Genomic DNA, 17,855 nt, shown 5'->3' with positions numbered 1-17,855 from the left:
TTTCAATACCTCACCACACCCAACCCAGCAGCAGAAAACCCACTACAGTACCTTCCTTACATACTTCCAGACCTTACCATTTTCACAGAACCCTTATGGAATCATCTTTAAAAATTCTTGTTTATGTTATTTGTAGCTTGCTCTTTGAAATTTACCTGAAGACTTTGTACAGAAAGTTACAGGGTAGCCTTTATTTGGATGTTTGCTTTTGCTTGTGTTTGCTGTCTGTCTGTCGCTGTTCTCCATGCATAGTACCCCCGCCTGTCACCTTTTGCATATCAAGAAGGTGGTAGCATATGCTTTGCCTAGTGGTAAATTGTTAGTGGTCTCTACTGTTTTAACTGTACCCATTTGTTAGATAAAGATGGTTAGGTGTTGGACTTGGAAAGGGAGGTGTGACTAGGTCAACTAAATCTTCAGAAGTGTCTGCACAGGCAAATGGGACAGCTACATGATGAGCAGACAGTGTATGTTTTTGTACACTTCATGTATTCACATGCTGTGTTTATGAGCTTTCTCCTCCTTTCCAAAGAATAGTTCCAAAATGGGAAAATTATAGTTCTTTAGTTTCACTGTTACAGAATTGATGAGAGATTATGGCTTTAGGTTCTGAGGGAATTTTGAAGCGTTTTCTTTTCTTTTGGAGTTTTAAAAATATTTTTTTGGGGGAGATGTTTATTTGGTCAAGTGCCTGCAATGCAAGCATAAGACCCTGAGCTTGATTCCCACATAAAAGCCAGATGTGGTCTGTACCCCAGTACTGGAGAGAGTGGTGGGTGGAGATAGGTGCATCTCCTGAGCTCTCTGGCCAGTGGAGCCAACTGGGGCAGTTCAGGTCCACAGAGACCCTGTCTTCAAAATGTAAGGTGTCGACAATAGAGTAAGACACCCAGCTTCAACTCCAGCTCCACATGCACATGTACATACACGCACATGTATACACACACTATACACACATTGATAAATTAAATACTTTGGAAATGGTGTTTTTTGGTTTTTGGGTTTTTTTTTTTGAAAGTTTGATACCTGTTTTTTTCTCTCTGTATTTATGCTTCAGTTTAGCTCATTCTAAGGATATTCTTTATCTTTTGGATAGCTAATATTTAAAATGCAGCATGAGGTGATGGGCTTTGTTGTAGAAAGGAGCGTTACCAACTATTCTCGGGAGTTTTCCTTACTACCTGGGAAAGTCGAGCACAAGGAAGAGATCAGAAGACTAAGGAGGGCGAAGCCCAGACTTCCTGATTTCAGTTGAGTTCCTGTTTACCTTCTTCTCAAAATGTCCCTGGGTCTTCAAGGTACGCTCGCTTTTCCTTGGAATTAACCCTGCAATGGACGGAAGCACGAGATACTGGCAACATCCTTTGGAATCAAGCGGTAGGAATGATGATGCAGAGAAGTGCTGACTTGGCGGTGTGTAGTGCTTTTTACTCCTATCCTCACCAGAGTTGGAGAGCTGAGCAGTCAGCACACAGTAGGAGGAAGCCGAAGCACAGTGTCCTGCAGCAACAATAGCCCGTGACTGCCAGGTGGCCTGGACCAGAGCATTCCTAGCCAGGAGCCTGACATTCGGGCAGACTGAAAGAGAGCAGGAGTGTCTTCTCACGGTGCAGCTGCTTATTTCACAGCCGTCTCAGATAATCACCTGCGGACACTGTTAACTTCTCCTCTCCACTGTTTGTCTTCACAGTGTGGGGCACCACGGGCGTCCTTTAGTTCCGCAGCTAGCCCGGGGCCTGCACATCACACACACAGGAGTGGGATTGCTCCAGTGTTTTATTATCCAGGCCCTGTCAGTCCCTGCCTTTTCCATTAGAACTTCCCCATGGCATCTTAGTCCCGTCTCTCACCTGCAAGTGCTGGTGTGGGTGATTGAAGCCTTTTTGCTGTTTTGTGTGAAAACTGAATCTCAAGGCTTAGATGAAGTCAGCAGGTGTGTGTGTGTGTGTGTTTAAAGATATTCTTTTATATTTTGTGCTTGAAGTTAAAATATTTTGTATCAAAGAAAGTACTTCTTCCAGAGCCTTTGAGGTGGTGCTCCCCAGGTAAGAGGTTTTCAAGAGATAACTTTAAACCCACCACAGGGGTGATCCTGATTCCTTGCATAAGCTTGTTGCCCCCTGCAGTCAGAGCTGAGGTCATTTAAGGTATCTGGACACACCAGACTTTTATCCAAGCAATTAGGCTCCAAAGATTTTTTGTAAGAATTACATACAACATTATGCTTTCAAAATGGATCACAGGATTAAAGACTTTTTTCTCTTTAGTTTATAAATAATTCAGAGGTTTGAGAAATTCATCAGTGTCGTGACAGAATGACATGGAGAAACGATGTGATTTTTGTGTCAGTGTAAATATTGTAGAGCAATCACTGCAGCTATTTGCCACTTTTAATAAATTAGTGCAAGGGTTACACAAAGGGGAAGCATTCCCTAAGCTTCTCTTTCTTTACAGAGGCGGAGGTTGAGGAGATGTGAGAGAAGCAAGGCCTCCAGTGCTTAAGATCCTGTTGTGTTTGTTTACTCATGTTCTTAATTGATCTCTTGACAATTTTATACATGTATATAGTACATTCTGGTCACACTCATCACCCCACCCTCATAGTCCCCTCCTTTTCACTGTTAATCCTGAAATTCACCAGAGAAAAACCAGTTCCACTGTTTCGGCCAAATTAAAGCAAGCTTTTATTAAAATTCTGAATACTGACCAAGATGGAATTTGGTCAGGACCACCACCTGGAAACTTTCCAGCTGAATGGCCTCTAGACACATGTTACTAGGGCTTCTATGGACAAAACCCAGAGGCCTCTGTACTTTTCCATGAGGCTTTATTGTTATTTTCCAAGAACTACAGCTCCCTAAATCCCAGGGTGTTACTGGGTCCTTGGTCGGGTGGGGCTAACACTCACCAAGCCTACCTCCTACTGACAAGCCCCCCTCCCACTATCACCTTTTTGTGTTGAGACCCACTGAGTTTACAGGACCACCCTCATGGGCTTGGGTGTGCAGCTATTCCCTGTGAGTTCAAAGCCACACTGGAAACAGCCAGGCATGGTGACTCTCGCCTTTAATCCCAGGAAGTGATGGCAGAAAGCAGAAAGGCATATAAGGCATGAAAACCAGGAACCAGAGTGGTTAAGCTTTTAGGCTTTTAGCAGCAGTTCATCTGAGATTCATTCTGGATGAGGACTGAGAGGCTTCCAGTCTGAGGAGACAGGATCAGCTGAGGAATTGGCTAGGTGAGGAAGCTGTGGCCTGTTCTGCTTCTCTGATCTTCCAGCATTGACCCCAGTACCTGGCTCCAGGTTTGTTTTTATTAATAAGACCCTTTAAGATTCATGCTACAGACCATGCCATGTGAGAAGACAGCATCTCATGAACCTTCTCTCCATTGTCAGACTCTTCAATTCTTTCTACCTCCTCCTCCATGATGGTCCTGGAGCCTTGGAAAGGGTGATTATGGGTGTTCCATCTGGGGCTGAGCACTCCAAGCACCCTGACATACATGAGTTTCTATTAATCGCTATATGCCATAAAAGAAGCTTCCGTGACCAAGGCTGAGGGCATGTGCTTTACTTTTAATACTGTACAGTTGCCTCTTCTTACATAAGAATTTGTGAATTACCTTTCAGAATTTTTTTTTAAAGATTATTTTATCTTTGAGACAGAGTCTCACTATGTACCTGTGGCTGGCCTGGGACCTGCTACATAGGTAGATCAGGCTGCCCTTCAACTCAGAGCTCCTCCTGTCTCCTAAGTGATGAGATTAAAGGCATGTGGCACCACACCCAGTTATATGTATTTTTAAATTTATTTTTATTTTTAATCATGTGTATATGTGTATGTGTGGGGGCCACGTATGTGTAGGTATCTGCAGAAGCTAGAGGTAGCTGATCTGGAGCTGGAGTTAAAGGCAGTTGTGAGATGTCTGACATGGGGTGCTGGGAATTGAACACAGGTCCTTCTGGAAGAGAAATACATGCTTTGAACTGCTGAGCCATCTCTCCAGCCCTAGCTAGCGTATTTTGTGGGATAGACTTTCAAATAGAAGACTTAATTAACCTTTAAAATTTTTGACTTTGTCACAAAGTCTCTCCTTGGACTTGGTGTAAGCAGTCTTTATCCAGTGCCTAATTTTTCTTTAATTTTATTTTGAAACATATTGTAAGACAAATTACATTTTTGATATATTTTATCACTTTATTTTTCACTTAATTGATCTTATTGCTTTCTCAGACTTTTATCACAAATTTATAATTAAAAAATTTTCTTAGTGTATTTTTAATTGATAAATTGAAATGGTATGCTATTCAACATATTTTCATCTTTGCATCTATTGGAGAGTGATTAAGTTAAGCTAATTAATATGTCCATTACCACACACACACACACACACACACACACACACACACACACACACACACTTTAAATTCATCTATTCTTTTTACATCCCAGCTGCAGCACCCCACCTCCATCTTCCCCTCCCAGTCCCTCTCCCTCACTCACATATATTTTTTACTGAGAATGTTTAAAATCTACTCTCATAGCCATTTTCAAATATATGGTACTACGCTGGCTAGTTTTATGTTAACTTGACACAAACTGGAGTAATCTGAGAGGAGGGAGCCTCACTAGAGAATAGGGCCCTAGGCAAGCCTGTAGGGCATTTTCTTAATTAGCTACTGAAGTGGGAGGGCCTAGCCCATTGTGGGTGGGGCCATCCCTGGGCTGGTGGTCTTGGATGCTATAAGAAAGCAGGCTGAGCAAACCATGAGGAGCAAACCAGTAAGCAGCACCCCTCCATGGCCTCTGCACCTGCCTCCAGGTTCTCACACAGTTTGAATTCCTGTTTTGTTTTCCCACAACGGACTGTGATTCAGGATATGCAAGCTAAATAAACCCTTTCTTCCTAAGGTGGTTGGTCACTGTGTTTCATCACAGCAATAGAAAGCCCAGCTAAGACTAATTGTCATCCTATAGTCAGCATGTTGTTTGTTTTTCTCGAGACAGGGTTTCCCTGTGTAGCTTTGCGCCTTTCCTGGAACTCACTTGGTAGCCCAGGCTGGCCTCGAACTCACAGAGATCCGCCTGGCTCTGCCTCCCGAGTGCTGGGATTAAAGGCGTGCGCCACCACCGCCTGGCGTCAGCATGTTTTATAACTTATCTGAACTTGTTCCTTCTGATATTTTGTACTCTTTGACCAACATGTTTCCAATGCTCTCTGATTTGATATGTACAATTTTTGGCTATGATGTCTGGATCTGCCTGGCAATTTGGCCATGGTTAATGACCACGTTTAAATGAGAAAATGAACGCAAATAGAAAACCCTTAATTTAAAAATAGCAGTTTAAAATCCATATACGTGAAAGAGGATTACGTTTAGTATACAGATATTCCTATAAATTGGTGAGAAAAATCATGCAGCCAGTAGAAAGTAAGCCAAGGACCTCAGTAGACACAACACAGAAGAGGAGTAAATGGCCAGTGCGTGTGTGAACAGTTCTAAGCCTGTGTGACAGCCAGCGAGCGGCAAGTTTCCAGTTTTCATACATCACCTTGACCAGAGTTGAAAACTGTCATGCCAGGTACGGTGTCCAGGAAATGGCATTCCATACATCGCTGGCAGAAGTATTAGTTCTCATGGCTTTCCAGGAGAGTTGAGATGACAGCCGCTATTAAAGTAAAAAGAGATTACCTCTCAGACTTCCAGATCGGAGTAACATCTGTTCTCACCAGTTACACTGAAAGCCTGCTGGGTGTGGTGGTGCATGCCAGTAATTCCAGTTACTTATAAGACAGAGATAGGATTAAGAGTCTGAGGCCAAGCTCGGCCTGATGATGCTGCCTGGCCAGCAGAACAACCTCAGACAGCCCTGGGAACTTGTCTCAAAGCTGCATCAAAATAAAGAGTTGGGGGGGGGGGGAGGTTGATAGATTAGCACAGGTCTTAAACCTTATCGGAGAAGTTATTTCATGGTGGGTGGTGGTCAATGCAGAAACTCAGCAAGCCATTACAGTGCTGTGAGCATGCATCGGTGCAATGCTGAGCACAAATGGGATGTCTACATCACTTTGCCCCAAGGCTCAGGGGCCGTGTTAGAAGAGGGAGCAGGAAGATCGTAAGTGCCGGAGTTCGGAGGAAAACAGTGTTCTTCTGCAACACACACTTAGGAACCAGGACTCAGATGATTTGAGCTGGATCTAACCTGAAAGCTTTCCTCATGTCCTGCTTCCATGGTACCAGAAAATACTATGCAAACTGCCAGGGGAGGGAAGTAATTGATAACCCTACTCAGCTGTCACACCCATGAACCACAACAATGATCAGCATTGGCAAGATATTCATAAAGGTGCAGATGTTAGTGAGTGTCATCAATGACCATCTAATTGGGCCTTAGTCCCACTCAACAGGGGGGAAATCATGTTTGGTACTAGGAACCTAGCCAACCTTTCCGAGCTAGTGAGGCCATGGAATTTATAAAAGAATTTCCTATGGCCATTTTACTAGACCAGCATAGTTCCTAGCTGGATGTTACCTCTTATCCTTTATCTACAGATAAGTGTAGCTACCTCCCCTCAACAAAGAAACTTCCCTTTACAGCGAATGGGGACCGTCACAGAAAACCGCCTCTGGGTACAATGCAGAGATCAATAGATCATGGGGAGGCCAGCCCCATTGGATACATCTATATCACAGCTCCTGCGTCTCTGGCTCAGAGAACATTGAAGTGTGGACAGATTATAAGAGCTAGAATTCCTGGAAGTCTGCAACAGTGTCTCCTAGAAAAATGGCTGCATAAACCAGACTGGAAAATGGCAATATCAATAGACATGCTAACACAGAAGGGGGAGAATTTTGTGGGGTCCCACAACTATACAAAGAACTATAGAAAACTAATTATTACTGGGAGAGGGAGAATTAGCCTCTTCCCCAGATGAACCCCCTTATTGGTTATCCAATAAAAAGTGGTCAGCATTGAAACCATATACACACAGTAACAACAAAAAGATTCAGCAAATTGCATTTGTATATTTGTGCATATACACACACATATGAAATAACAATCACAAAAAAAAGAGGCTATCGTCTTGAGAGTGGTGGGCCAGGGGATGGACTGGAGGGAGGAAAGGGAAGGGGAAAGTGATGTAATTCTATTTTAAAAAAATATATTAAGAAAACCAGTGTCTTCTGGACCTGCCAGGACCAATACACTCATGAACTCACAGCAGTTGTGGTTGTCTGCACAGGACCTTGTAGATGTAACCGTCTTGTTAAATAAGAAACATAGAGCCAATTGCAAAGTTAAAAGCCCAAGAGGTCAGAGCAAAAGCTAAGAGCTAAAAACCTTACCCTTCACTGCTGCTGCTGTCCTCCTCAGCAAGAGCACTACTTCCTGTGTGTCTGTCTTCTTATAGACTTTCTGTTCTGCCTTCTCATTGGTTGTAAACCCAACCACATAACCTCCTCATCACTGCCCATCTATACAGACCTCCAGATCTTCTATGGTTGGTATTGAGATTAAAGGTGTGTGTCTCCATGCTGGTGGTATCCTTGAACACACAGAGATTTGCCTGTCATGTGATCAGGATTAAGGGCATGTGCTAACACTGCCAGACTTCTGCTATGGCTTGCTATTAGCTCTGATCCCCAGGCAACTTTATTTATTAACATACAAATAAAATCACATTTCAGTACAAATAAAATATCACCATAGGACCTGCACAAGATTAAGTCACAGCAGCTGTGGTTGTCTGCACCGGACCTGCACAAGATCAAGCCCGTCGACCTCATAGTGTGGAGGAGTGAGAGGCCAGGGGCTCATGAGCTCCGACTTCTGAGACTGTATTGTTGATGACTTCTGGAGTAGGGACAGCCAGTGTTCTTCAAGGCTTCTATCAGGTCAGCCATGCTTCAGTGGACAGCCCCACACCGATGAATGTATGATCTTGGTGGATTATTAGTTAAAAGACAAAATTGAGAAGGGATGGGAAGAAGGTAGACCTGGGAGGAGTTCGGAGGCTGAAGTAAGGATGAATTTGATCCAAGTACACCGTGTGAAATTCTCAAGGAGTTAATGAGCGTATTATCTTTAAAAGTAGGGTTGATGTTGTAGGTCAGTGGTAGAGTGTGTACAGTATGTGAGGCCCTAGATTTAATCTCTGGTACTAAGAAAAAAGAAAGAGTTTGAGGCTAGTTTGGAATACATTAGCAAGAACCTCATTGCCATAAATAGATACACACACATGCACACACACAGTATGCATCTTTTGACAGTTTCTTTTTGGGAGAGCTCTATTCACTGAGGAAAAAAATCAGCACATACAAAGGTTTGTATGTAATAATATATATTTCAAGATTTTAGAGTTTTGGGTAGGAACAAAAATTAACTGAGTCCATCAATAGAGGAATAGTGCAATCATTATTATATATGCATTTTACGGAATCATCTGTAGCTATTAAAGAAGAAAAAAGTTAGATTTACATCTGTGAATCTGGAGAAACTTCATAGTGTTATTGTTAATCAAAAAGGTGCCCATTGAAAAGCAGCATAGAGCAGCTGAAACTTTTTATTTTTAAAATCTTCTGTCCATCTGTTTGGAGTGCTCCTAACTTAGTTTTACTTGCAGGGCTTGGTGTAAGAGTGAGACTCAGGAGGGAAAAGTCTGGGGTAAAGAGCGTGCAGTTGACACACTTGAGGGGTGGTTGCAAGCCCGAAGTTCTCCTTGAGACAGGGTTTACTAAGTAGCCCAGGCTGGCCTGTAGCTCAGGCTCCTCCTGCCTCTTAAGTGCTAGGATTATAGGTATGCACCACCATGCTGACTTATGCACTCATAATTTTCCAATAGATAACAAAAGCTCTATGTCTAAAATACAGATTTTATTAAAGAATGGCTATATTACATATTTTAGCTGCTTTTTTTCTGTAATCTGAATCATAAAATAATTTTACACTTTATGATTGAAGAATTTGAGCTTGTTTAACAAGATTTGAAACTTGTTGGTTCTTCTGAGATCCATGTATAAGTAAGTATGATTCTTTCCTTTATGTTTTTGGTGGTGGTTTTGTTATGAATGTGACACCGAGGCAACAATGTCGCCAGCAAATTGTCAACTCCTTATAGAGAAGTACTTTAGGTGTATAGGCTGTGAAATTAAGCTGAATATTATGTTATGATGAAAACATTCTGATATGGGTCACCTGCCATATTGCTACTTTTTTTTTTTTGGTGATTCACTCTTCTTCTAGCTGTTATTATTGTATAATACAGATTTTTTTTTAAAGTAACAAAACTTTCTGTTACTGTTACGAAAATGAATACAATCAACATAGAAGGCCAAGAAAGCTCAAAAACACCAAAATATAGAATCCCAATTGTGCTATAAGCCTGACTGTAGCACCGAGAGTATTTTACTGTGTGTTAGTCCAGTGTTTTAAGTGTTACTAGGTATAATGGAGCAGGTTGATATTCAGAGGGTGCAGTTTGTCAAACTCTGGTGTGAATGAGCAGGAACTGTTGCTGTGATCAGAACTCCAACCAGGCAAATCTGTGACTCAGAAAGGCTTTTTGTGTCCTTTGGGTTGTCTAGAGTTCTGTATAAGTGGAATTATATTGTATTCTGCCTTCCATATGTGGTGTAGGGTAATTATGTTGAGATTCTGCCATGTTCATGTTTTAGTAATTCATTCCTCGTTTTTTTTTTTTTTCGAGACAGGGTTTCTCTGTGTAGCTTTGCGCCTTTCCTGGAACTCACTTGGTAGTCCAGGCTGGCCTCGAACTCACAGAGATCCGCCTGGCTCTGCCTCCCGAGTGCTGGGATTAAAGGCGTGCGCCACCACCGCCCGGCCATTCCTCGTTTTTAAAAACTATTATTCAGTGGATAGGGGTATCAAACTTGCCCACCTCTTGATGGACATTTAAAATTACTACTGTTTTTAAGGCTTTTAGAAATAAAGCTGGGATTATGGGATTTTAGGCCAATTGGTACTTAGCTCTGTTTTTATTTTTTTCTGTTTAAATCAGGATATTTGTTTTTCAGCTTTAGAAATGTATTTGTCTATTATGAATTTTGGATATTACTCTCTTATTCTCATATATGTTATTCATATATACATTTATAAATATACTCATACACCTTGTGCATTTCCCCTACTCTGTAGGCTGCCTTTTCATTTTGTTAAGTTTTTAATTTTTTTCATTTAGAAGCATTTGCTTTAATATAGGCCTGTTTATTTCTTTCTGGCTTGTAGCTTTAGTGTGACATCCCAAAAGTCATTGCCAAGGCCAGTGTCCAGGAGATTCCTGCCGTGTTCTCTTGCTTTATGGTTTTAGGTCCTTTATTAGTTTTGAGTTGATTTTTGTATAGGCTGTGAAGTAAAGCTCTGGTTTCATTCCTTTGCATGTGGAAATAGTTCTCCCAGAATCATTTGTTGAAAAGATTATCTTTCCCCCACCATGTCCTCTTGGTACCCCTGTCTCCATAGTTAAACATATGTGTTTGGACTTATTCCTGTGCTTCTTATTGTGTTGTACTAGGCTACAGTCTGTTTCTGTACCAGTGCCATGCTGTATTGATTCTAACTGTCTTTCTCATATGCAGAATCTAGATGTATATATGCCTGAGTTCACATACGTGTGATAAGAACTCTGAGGGGGACCATGTGGGTGGAGAAAGAAGGTAGTCAAGAGGAGGTAGGAAGGATGTGGAGACAGCAGGGTACAGACAATGATACATATATAAGAAGGTGTTGTAAACAAAGGCCATTATTTTGTATACCTGTTAAAAATACAAAAGAGAAAGAAAATAAACTGTATGTATTATTTTGTGCCCATATTCATGTTATGGAAATGTTCTTATATCAAATACTTTATAAAGTTTGACTTTTAAAGCATAGCTTCTTAACATAATTTACTTATATGTGTGACGATAATTTGTTGTACTCTAATAAAGCTTGCCTGAAGATATATATATATCTTTAATTCTAGCACTCAGGAGGCAGAGATCCATCTGGATCTCTCTGAGTTCAAGGCCACACTGGGCTGCATGAGATTGATCTAGTCTAGGAGAGAAACAGAGCCAGGCAGTGGTGGCACACACCTTTAACCCCAGTATTCGGAAGCACACACGCCATTAATCCCAGCACTAGAAAGGCTGAGGTAGGAAGTGAAATGGCTGGGCGGAGAAAGGCATGTACAGTGTGAGGAGATAGGAACTAGAGCCTTTCGGCTGAGGACTCAGAGACATTCAGTCAGAGGATTCGTGGAGTTGGTGAGGTGAGAAATGGCTGTGGCTTGTTCCTTTGTCTCTCTGATATTTCAGCATTTATCCCAGTAGCTGGCTTCGAGTTTTTATTGTAAGACCATTTACGATTCATCCACCTATGTGGTTAAAATGTTAAGACAGCATAAGATGTATATTGAGAAATCACATTCTCACCCTGTTGCCTTTCATAGTTCCAGGAATGTCTCCTCTTTGTATTTTGTATTTCTATGCAAATTCTAGGGATTATGTGCTCCCTTCACAAACAGTGGACAGTGTGATGCTTACTCATGTATGGATATGCTGTAATTTACTTAACGTACATTGATGGGTTTTTCTGATTTTTAAGAAAAGCCTCCCTCGTCTGTGCTGAACATTCATGCCAGTGTTACACTTTCCACCCAGCTTTGGTTGCAGCTGTATTGGTTGAAGACTCATCAGCTCACCTCATGGGACAGTGGCTTTATATACATTGAGGTTTTATACATATTGTTTCTTTTGGCATCTTGAAGGACCGTATTATCCTCATCTTTGTGTTCTTGATGCTCAGCATGTAGTAGATCCTCACCAAATAGAGCTGTGGGAGTGATTTTATTTTTCACCCATCTAGTCCACGTAGCTATGTTGTAAATAATGTGGACTTGGGCTTTGAACACATCATTTTGTATCTCCCCCCCCCCCCCCATGTCCTCACCCTTGCTGTCACTGTCTCCACGGACAGGTTGAAGCAAATAAGTAGGTGACATTTTAGTCGCGTGTTCAGTTGCAGTGAGGAGGGCCACTGTGCTTTCTTTACAGTCTCTAAGTATCTTGGAGAATGACCAGACCCCTGGTAGCCTGGATTTAGGTCCTTCTGAGTAATTTTTAAAAAATGTACATGAATTTTTTGCTTGAATGTATATATGTGTGTACTGCATGCATGCCTGGTGCCCGTTAAGGTCAGAAAAGGGTATCAGATCTCATGGAACTGTAGTTACAGGTGGTTGTTAGTCACCATGTGGGTGCTGGGGACTGAATCCCAGTGCTCTAAGAGCAGCAGTGATAGTGACCACCGAGCTAGCCTCTGTGTATTTTTATGGGGGTGATTGTGCTGAGTACAATGAGACATCACTGGAAAATACCTAGCGCAACCTCTGAGGCTTAGCCTGTGCTAAGCTCTGTGTCCCGGTCTCTGTAATTTCTTCGAGTGCACTCCTGGCCTCGCAGGTAATTTGAGCATAAACTCAGTAGCCTGCTTGTGTCCACTTCGTCTACACTGTACTTGCTGTCCAGACGTCTAGCAGGGAGGACTTTGCAGCTGAGGACAGACTTTTGCACACTGGGTTTTCACTGGCTTGGACTAAACATGGTATTTTGGTAGCTGTAGTGCTCATGGTAGTCCTGTCTGACAAATATTAGCTTTCTTTGGAGAGTGAGAAAACTTAGACCCAGAATGGTCCAGATGCCTGTCCAGGGAAGCCGAGGACAGGACAAATAGCCACAGCTAGGACTGTTTGGTTCCAAATGCTTTTTCTTTTCACTATATTATATTGTTTTTCAGAATAAAAAATAGTTTTCAAGGGTTTATCATGAGGGAATTTGAACTGTGCTTAATTTTAATTTTAAGTCTTCACATAATGAGAAATGGGCGTCTATATGGGGAGAAAAATCATCATTCAGAGTTCCCTAATAAAATTAGTGTGAAGTACTTGAATATGACTGCAAAAGTGGTCAAAAGTAGTTACGACTTTATTTTTAGAAAAATGCTGGATAGGGCTTTAGTTAGAAATGTAACTCAACATGACCCAGATGTTTTATCTTTACAGGGAAAGGACAGCCTAGACTGTAAGATCCACGATAGTGTTTAGACACCAGGCTGTTCTTAGTGGACTCCTGGAAGGTAGTGAGTGGCATCTTGTGCCTGAAGTCACAGCTAGGGGTTTCTCTCATGCACAGGACCTGTTTACATTATGTTATGCATGGCAGTTTGGCAGTTTATTTTGCAGATGTTCGTAATGTACAGTCTTAAATCTTGCTTCTATTTCTGGCATGCTTTTAAGTATGACTCATGTTTTCTTGAGGCTGTCCTAAAAATACTGCTGGTCTGAAGCATTAATGTGAAATCCACCACAGGCATCACACAGCACTGCATAATACTTGCCTTCTGTAGGGTAAGGCAGCTAGCTTCCCAGCCAATTAAAGGTGGAAGTGCTTTTAAGAAGGTGCTGCACTAAAAATACCAAAAGGGAAAGTGGGAATTTTGTGGAAATGTAATGTACAGAAATAACAGTGACTTTCAAATTCTAATAGAGGATGAAGCATATCATTAATGTCATAACAATAACAGAAGCAGGACTAATGGTCAGAACAGCATTTGACGTAAACGCTAAATTTGATGTAACCTGGTGGTAGGGAAAGTCTTGAGCCTGAGGGTGTCAAAAAGCTTTTGGAAGGAGGTGGTGAGATGGCTTCCTAGGGAAAAGTGCTCTCTGTTCAGCCGGGCACCTGAGTTTGGTTCTCAGAACCCACACAGTGCAAGGAGAGAACCTATCCGTGCAAGGTGTCCTCTGGCCTCCACACATGTGCTGTGGCACATATGCTCACAAACACAAACTTAAAAATGAATGAATGAATGAAGAGAGAGACAGAGAGAGAGAGAGAGAAAAAGAAAGGAAGGAAGGGGAGAGAGAGAGAGAGAGAGAGAGAGAGAGAGAGAGAGAGAGAGAGAGAGAGAAAGAAAGAAGGGCAGGCAGGCTTCTGGCAGGATATGTGAGACAGGAGGAGTGGAATGCAAACTTTCGACTTGAGCAACTTAATTCTGATTCGGCTCTGACTTAATCAACTTTATACAAATGGCGATATTCTCCAACGGTGATTTTCTCTTTGCAGAATGGGAGTGAACTTGCATAGCATTTACTTTACAAGTCCTTGATCTGTGTGCTTAATTTAATTGTCACAACTCTGTAAGTACAATTATATCTATTAAATAGTCAGGGAAACTGGATACCAGGAGCTTAAATGATTTGATTAAGGTTACACAACTAATAAATATCAGAATTGGGATTTGAACCTAGACAGTGTAGCTCAAATCTGTCTTTACATAATGCTGCCTCTGCCACCTAGGCCTGCTGTGAGATCTAAATGAGATATAGTGAAGAAAAATCACTTGTGTATTTATTTGGTACATGATAGGCAAGCAATGAATTGCAGCCAATATTGCTTAATATTTTGACACAGTTTCACACCACAGAAAACAGGGCCCTGGGAATTGCACATACTCCTGTGAGTGCTTATGAGAGTATCACATCAGTGTGATGCTTGTGTGTTGAGGATCACTGGCTTGAGAGGCAACTGGCAATCTCAGTAACACCTTCATCTGCTCTGGACTCTCTGGTGTTCTTGGCACTGATGATGGTGCCGTCACCCCTGCTTATTAACCAGAGTTAACCAGTGTGGAATAACTAAGGAGGCCAGCCTAGTTTTTAGCTCTTATCATCCTCCTGCCTCAGGTGGTGGGGATACACATGTGTGAGCTACCACATCAAGCCCTATTACTGGGGAAAAAATAAAGGTAGGGAAACCTGGTCTTTGGGAAGACATGCGGAACTAACTGTCAGCCTCTAGAGTCAGAAACCACTTAGGATGAAGTGAGTGATGAGTCCCGGTCCCAGGTCTGTTGTAAGCACAAGACTGGAAGAGATTGCTCATTCTAACTTGCCTCCCTAGCAGTTTCATCCTGCAGAAGGTTGGGGAGACTGAGAGCAAGTATATCTCAGAGCTTAATTGTGATTAATTGTAGAGTATTCATTAACTTAATGAATACTTAATGCTTAAGCAATAAGAATAAATATAGAGCATTCTCAGTAAAAATGCCATTGGTCTCTTGGACAGGATGGACTATCTTGGATATTACAATTAGCATCACCATGATAGTGTCTTTGTTCACTCCTCACTCTCCAAAACCTTACTACCACCTCAAGCGCTAATACTAGGGGAAAATACTGTTATTGGGGGAAAAAATAAAAGTAGGGAAACATGGTCTTTGAGAAGACATGTATAATCAACTGTCAGGCACTAGATGTGATTATTTTTTCACTCAGTTATATATCTTTTAAAGGTTTGGCATATTGTTGGAAGTAACCATTAAATGGATTTCACTTAATTTTTTTAATATTTGCTTGTATTATAATAAGATCCCTTGGGGGTGGGACCCAGGCCTAAGCATGAAGGTCGGTTATGTTTGACATATCCCCTATACATACAGCTTGAAGATAGTTTCAAACACTATTTTTAGTGCCTTTGTATTTTGACAGTGACTTGTTACATGAGGTTGAGTGTGAAATTTTCCACTGTGGTGTGACTTGGACACTCAGAAAGTTTCACATTTGGGGGCATTTCAGACATCAAATTTTCATGTGAAAGACCCTCAACCTTTTGTAATAGTTTTTTCACTTTTTGTTCTTACACAATTAACTACTGTGTGCATGAACAGTCTCTTCCAGTCTTGTGCTTACAATAGACATGAGACCGGGGCTCTCATCACTCACTTTATCCTAAGTGGTTTCTGAATCGAGTGCATTTTATCCATTCTCTTGTCTTCTGTACTGTTTGGAGCAGTACTCTTAAGACTTTTCTATTTTTCCTTTTCTTTTTATAATGGGATCTCATTATGTAGCCCTGGCTGGCCTGGAACTCACAGAGATCCCCTTGCCTTTGCCTCCCTACTGCTGGGGTCCAAGGTGTACACCACAGTGCCTGGCCTTTTCTACATTTCTAGATGTACAAGAGTGAGATTTTTTTTCTTGTGTATTTAGTGATGGACCTACTGACTTATTGTGTGATTTACCTCTGAACAAACACAAATTAATTATATCAATTTAATCATTTCAGAAAATGCTTAGGTAGAAGTTGAACATGTTGATGATTTATTTAATTACTAGTAGACTTGGAACGGCCTTGTTTGGAGCAGTCTTATTCCCAAAAGAATGGGGCTGAAGTATGCTGTCCTGAGCATAACAGCCACTACTCATCTTAGAGTAGCTGTGACTCTCCAGAGACCCTCCCCACACTGGGGCCTGTTGACCTTCTCTCAGAGGAGGAGGAGACGGGAAGGGTCATCAGCCCCTCCCCTGAGATTCCAGCCAGCCCTTCCTTCTGTGTTCTTCTTCCATATGTGTATAATCCTGCCGGATGGTGTGGTCTTCAACTGCTGGAGTGTATAGAGAATAGAGGTTAATGAAGTGGGGGAGCTCTGCCTGTAAATCAGTGAAGAAGTCATATCCATGTTGAGTGGGACTTCTTGGTGTTGTGGGGGCCACTCATATTCCTGTAAATAACTTCACACCCATCCTCCAGTAAGTAAAGACAATAGACTCGTTATGTCACCAAACTGGACGTGGACAGAACTATTTGTTTGGTCTGTTATTGATGCCCAATCTATTGTGAGTAGACATTTGTCTACGCCTTCCTAGGAAAAGCTCATGCACCAAATGATGCAGAGAGTAGACTTGAATTATAGATTCCTCTGGGTGTCTTCCAACCATTGCTACTTTAGACTAGTGCAGACTCCAGCTTTTCATGTCTGTAATGATCCCTATTTGTCTGGGATCACCGGCCATATCTCCCTTTGGAATAAAAAGGTTAGGCTTTGAAACTGATAAAATAATGACACTAGTTCCTCACTCATCTATAAAAAGCACTTTCATTCCTTTAAGAACACCTAAAGATGACTATACCAGTGTTCTCATGTGCTTTGAAATGTAGGATATATGACCCTTTGATGTCTGTTTGATATTTTTTTCTGTTTTAGCATTGATAATATTTTAATATGAAACTGAAATGTTGGTATCATTTATACTCTATCCACCCAAATGCATATTTTCAATACATAGTCTACATTATTTGATGATTTATATAGTTATAAATGTATAGTAAAGCTATGATTGTTAAATTTGCATGTCATTTTTTTCTTTTCCTCAAAGTTTCAGAATCTCCAGCTCAGTCCATAGTCCAGCATCTGAGATGGATAATGCAGAAGGATCTGCTGGGACAAGATATCTTTCTCATAGGACCTCCAGGGCCTCTTCGGCGCTCTGTTGCCATGCAGTACTTGGTGAGCAGTCAGTTCTCTTCAGTTCCTAAGAGTCTTAACTTTGATAAAGGGGATGATAATGTAAGTGAAGGTGAAGAATTTATAAAACCATCAGGATAGCTGTATTAGGATAAGCACTGTCATCAGGCAATGACTAGTTCATAGCGAGCTCAGCAGAAGTTGTTTGGGAAGACTGTGTGCACTGACCTTTCATAACAGTAGCATACAGATATATACATATGTACATATATGTGTGTGCGCGTGTGTGTGTGTGTGTGCGTGTGTGTGTGTGTGTGTGTGTGTGTGTGTGTGTGTATTCTGTAACTAGAAAGAAAGCCTTCCACTTTCAGTAGAAAAGAAATATAAGGCCGGGTGGTGGAGCACGTCTTTAATCCTAGCCCTTGGGAGGCAGAGCCAGGTGGATCTCTGTGAGTTCGAGGCCAGCCTGGGCTACAGAGCAAGATCCAGGACAGGCACCAAAGCTACACAGAGAAACCCTGTCTCGAAAAAACCAAAAACAACAAC

General features: G+C 41.6%; 1 protein-coding gene across 3 annotated transcripts in view; it reads left to right on the top strand.

Annotated features, from left to right (window-relative positions):
• Nucleotides 1-17,855, top strand: part of Vwa8 (von Willebrand factor A domain containing 8) — a 411,314-nt gene that overhangs the window by 97,501 nt on the left and 295,958 nt on the right. For all 3 annotated transcript variants that reach the window (XM_052732663.1, XM_052732664.1, XM_052732662.1), the window contains one exon: nucleotides 17,221-17,351. In XM_052732663.1, coding sequence (XP_052588623.1) covers nucleotides 17,268-17,351 — 84 coding nt within the window. In that variant the 5' untranslated portion in view covers nucleotides 17,221-17,267. The remainder of the gene's footprint in view (nucleotides 1-17,220; nucleotides 17,352-17,855) is intronic.

Source organism: Peromyscus californicus, unplaced genomic scaffold, assembly GCF_007827085.1.
Source record: "Peromyscus californicus insignis strain IS unplaced genomic scaffold, ASM782708v3 Scaffold_12__1_contigs__length_115047231, whole genome shotgun sequence".
Classification (NCBI taxonomy): Eukaryota; Metazoa; Chordata; class Mammalia; order Rodentia; family Cricetidae; genus Peromyscus; species Peromyscus californicus.
This window is presented reverse-complemented; position numbering and strand designations above follow the sequence as displayed.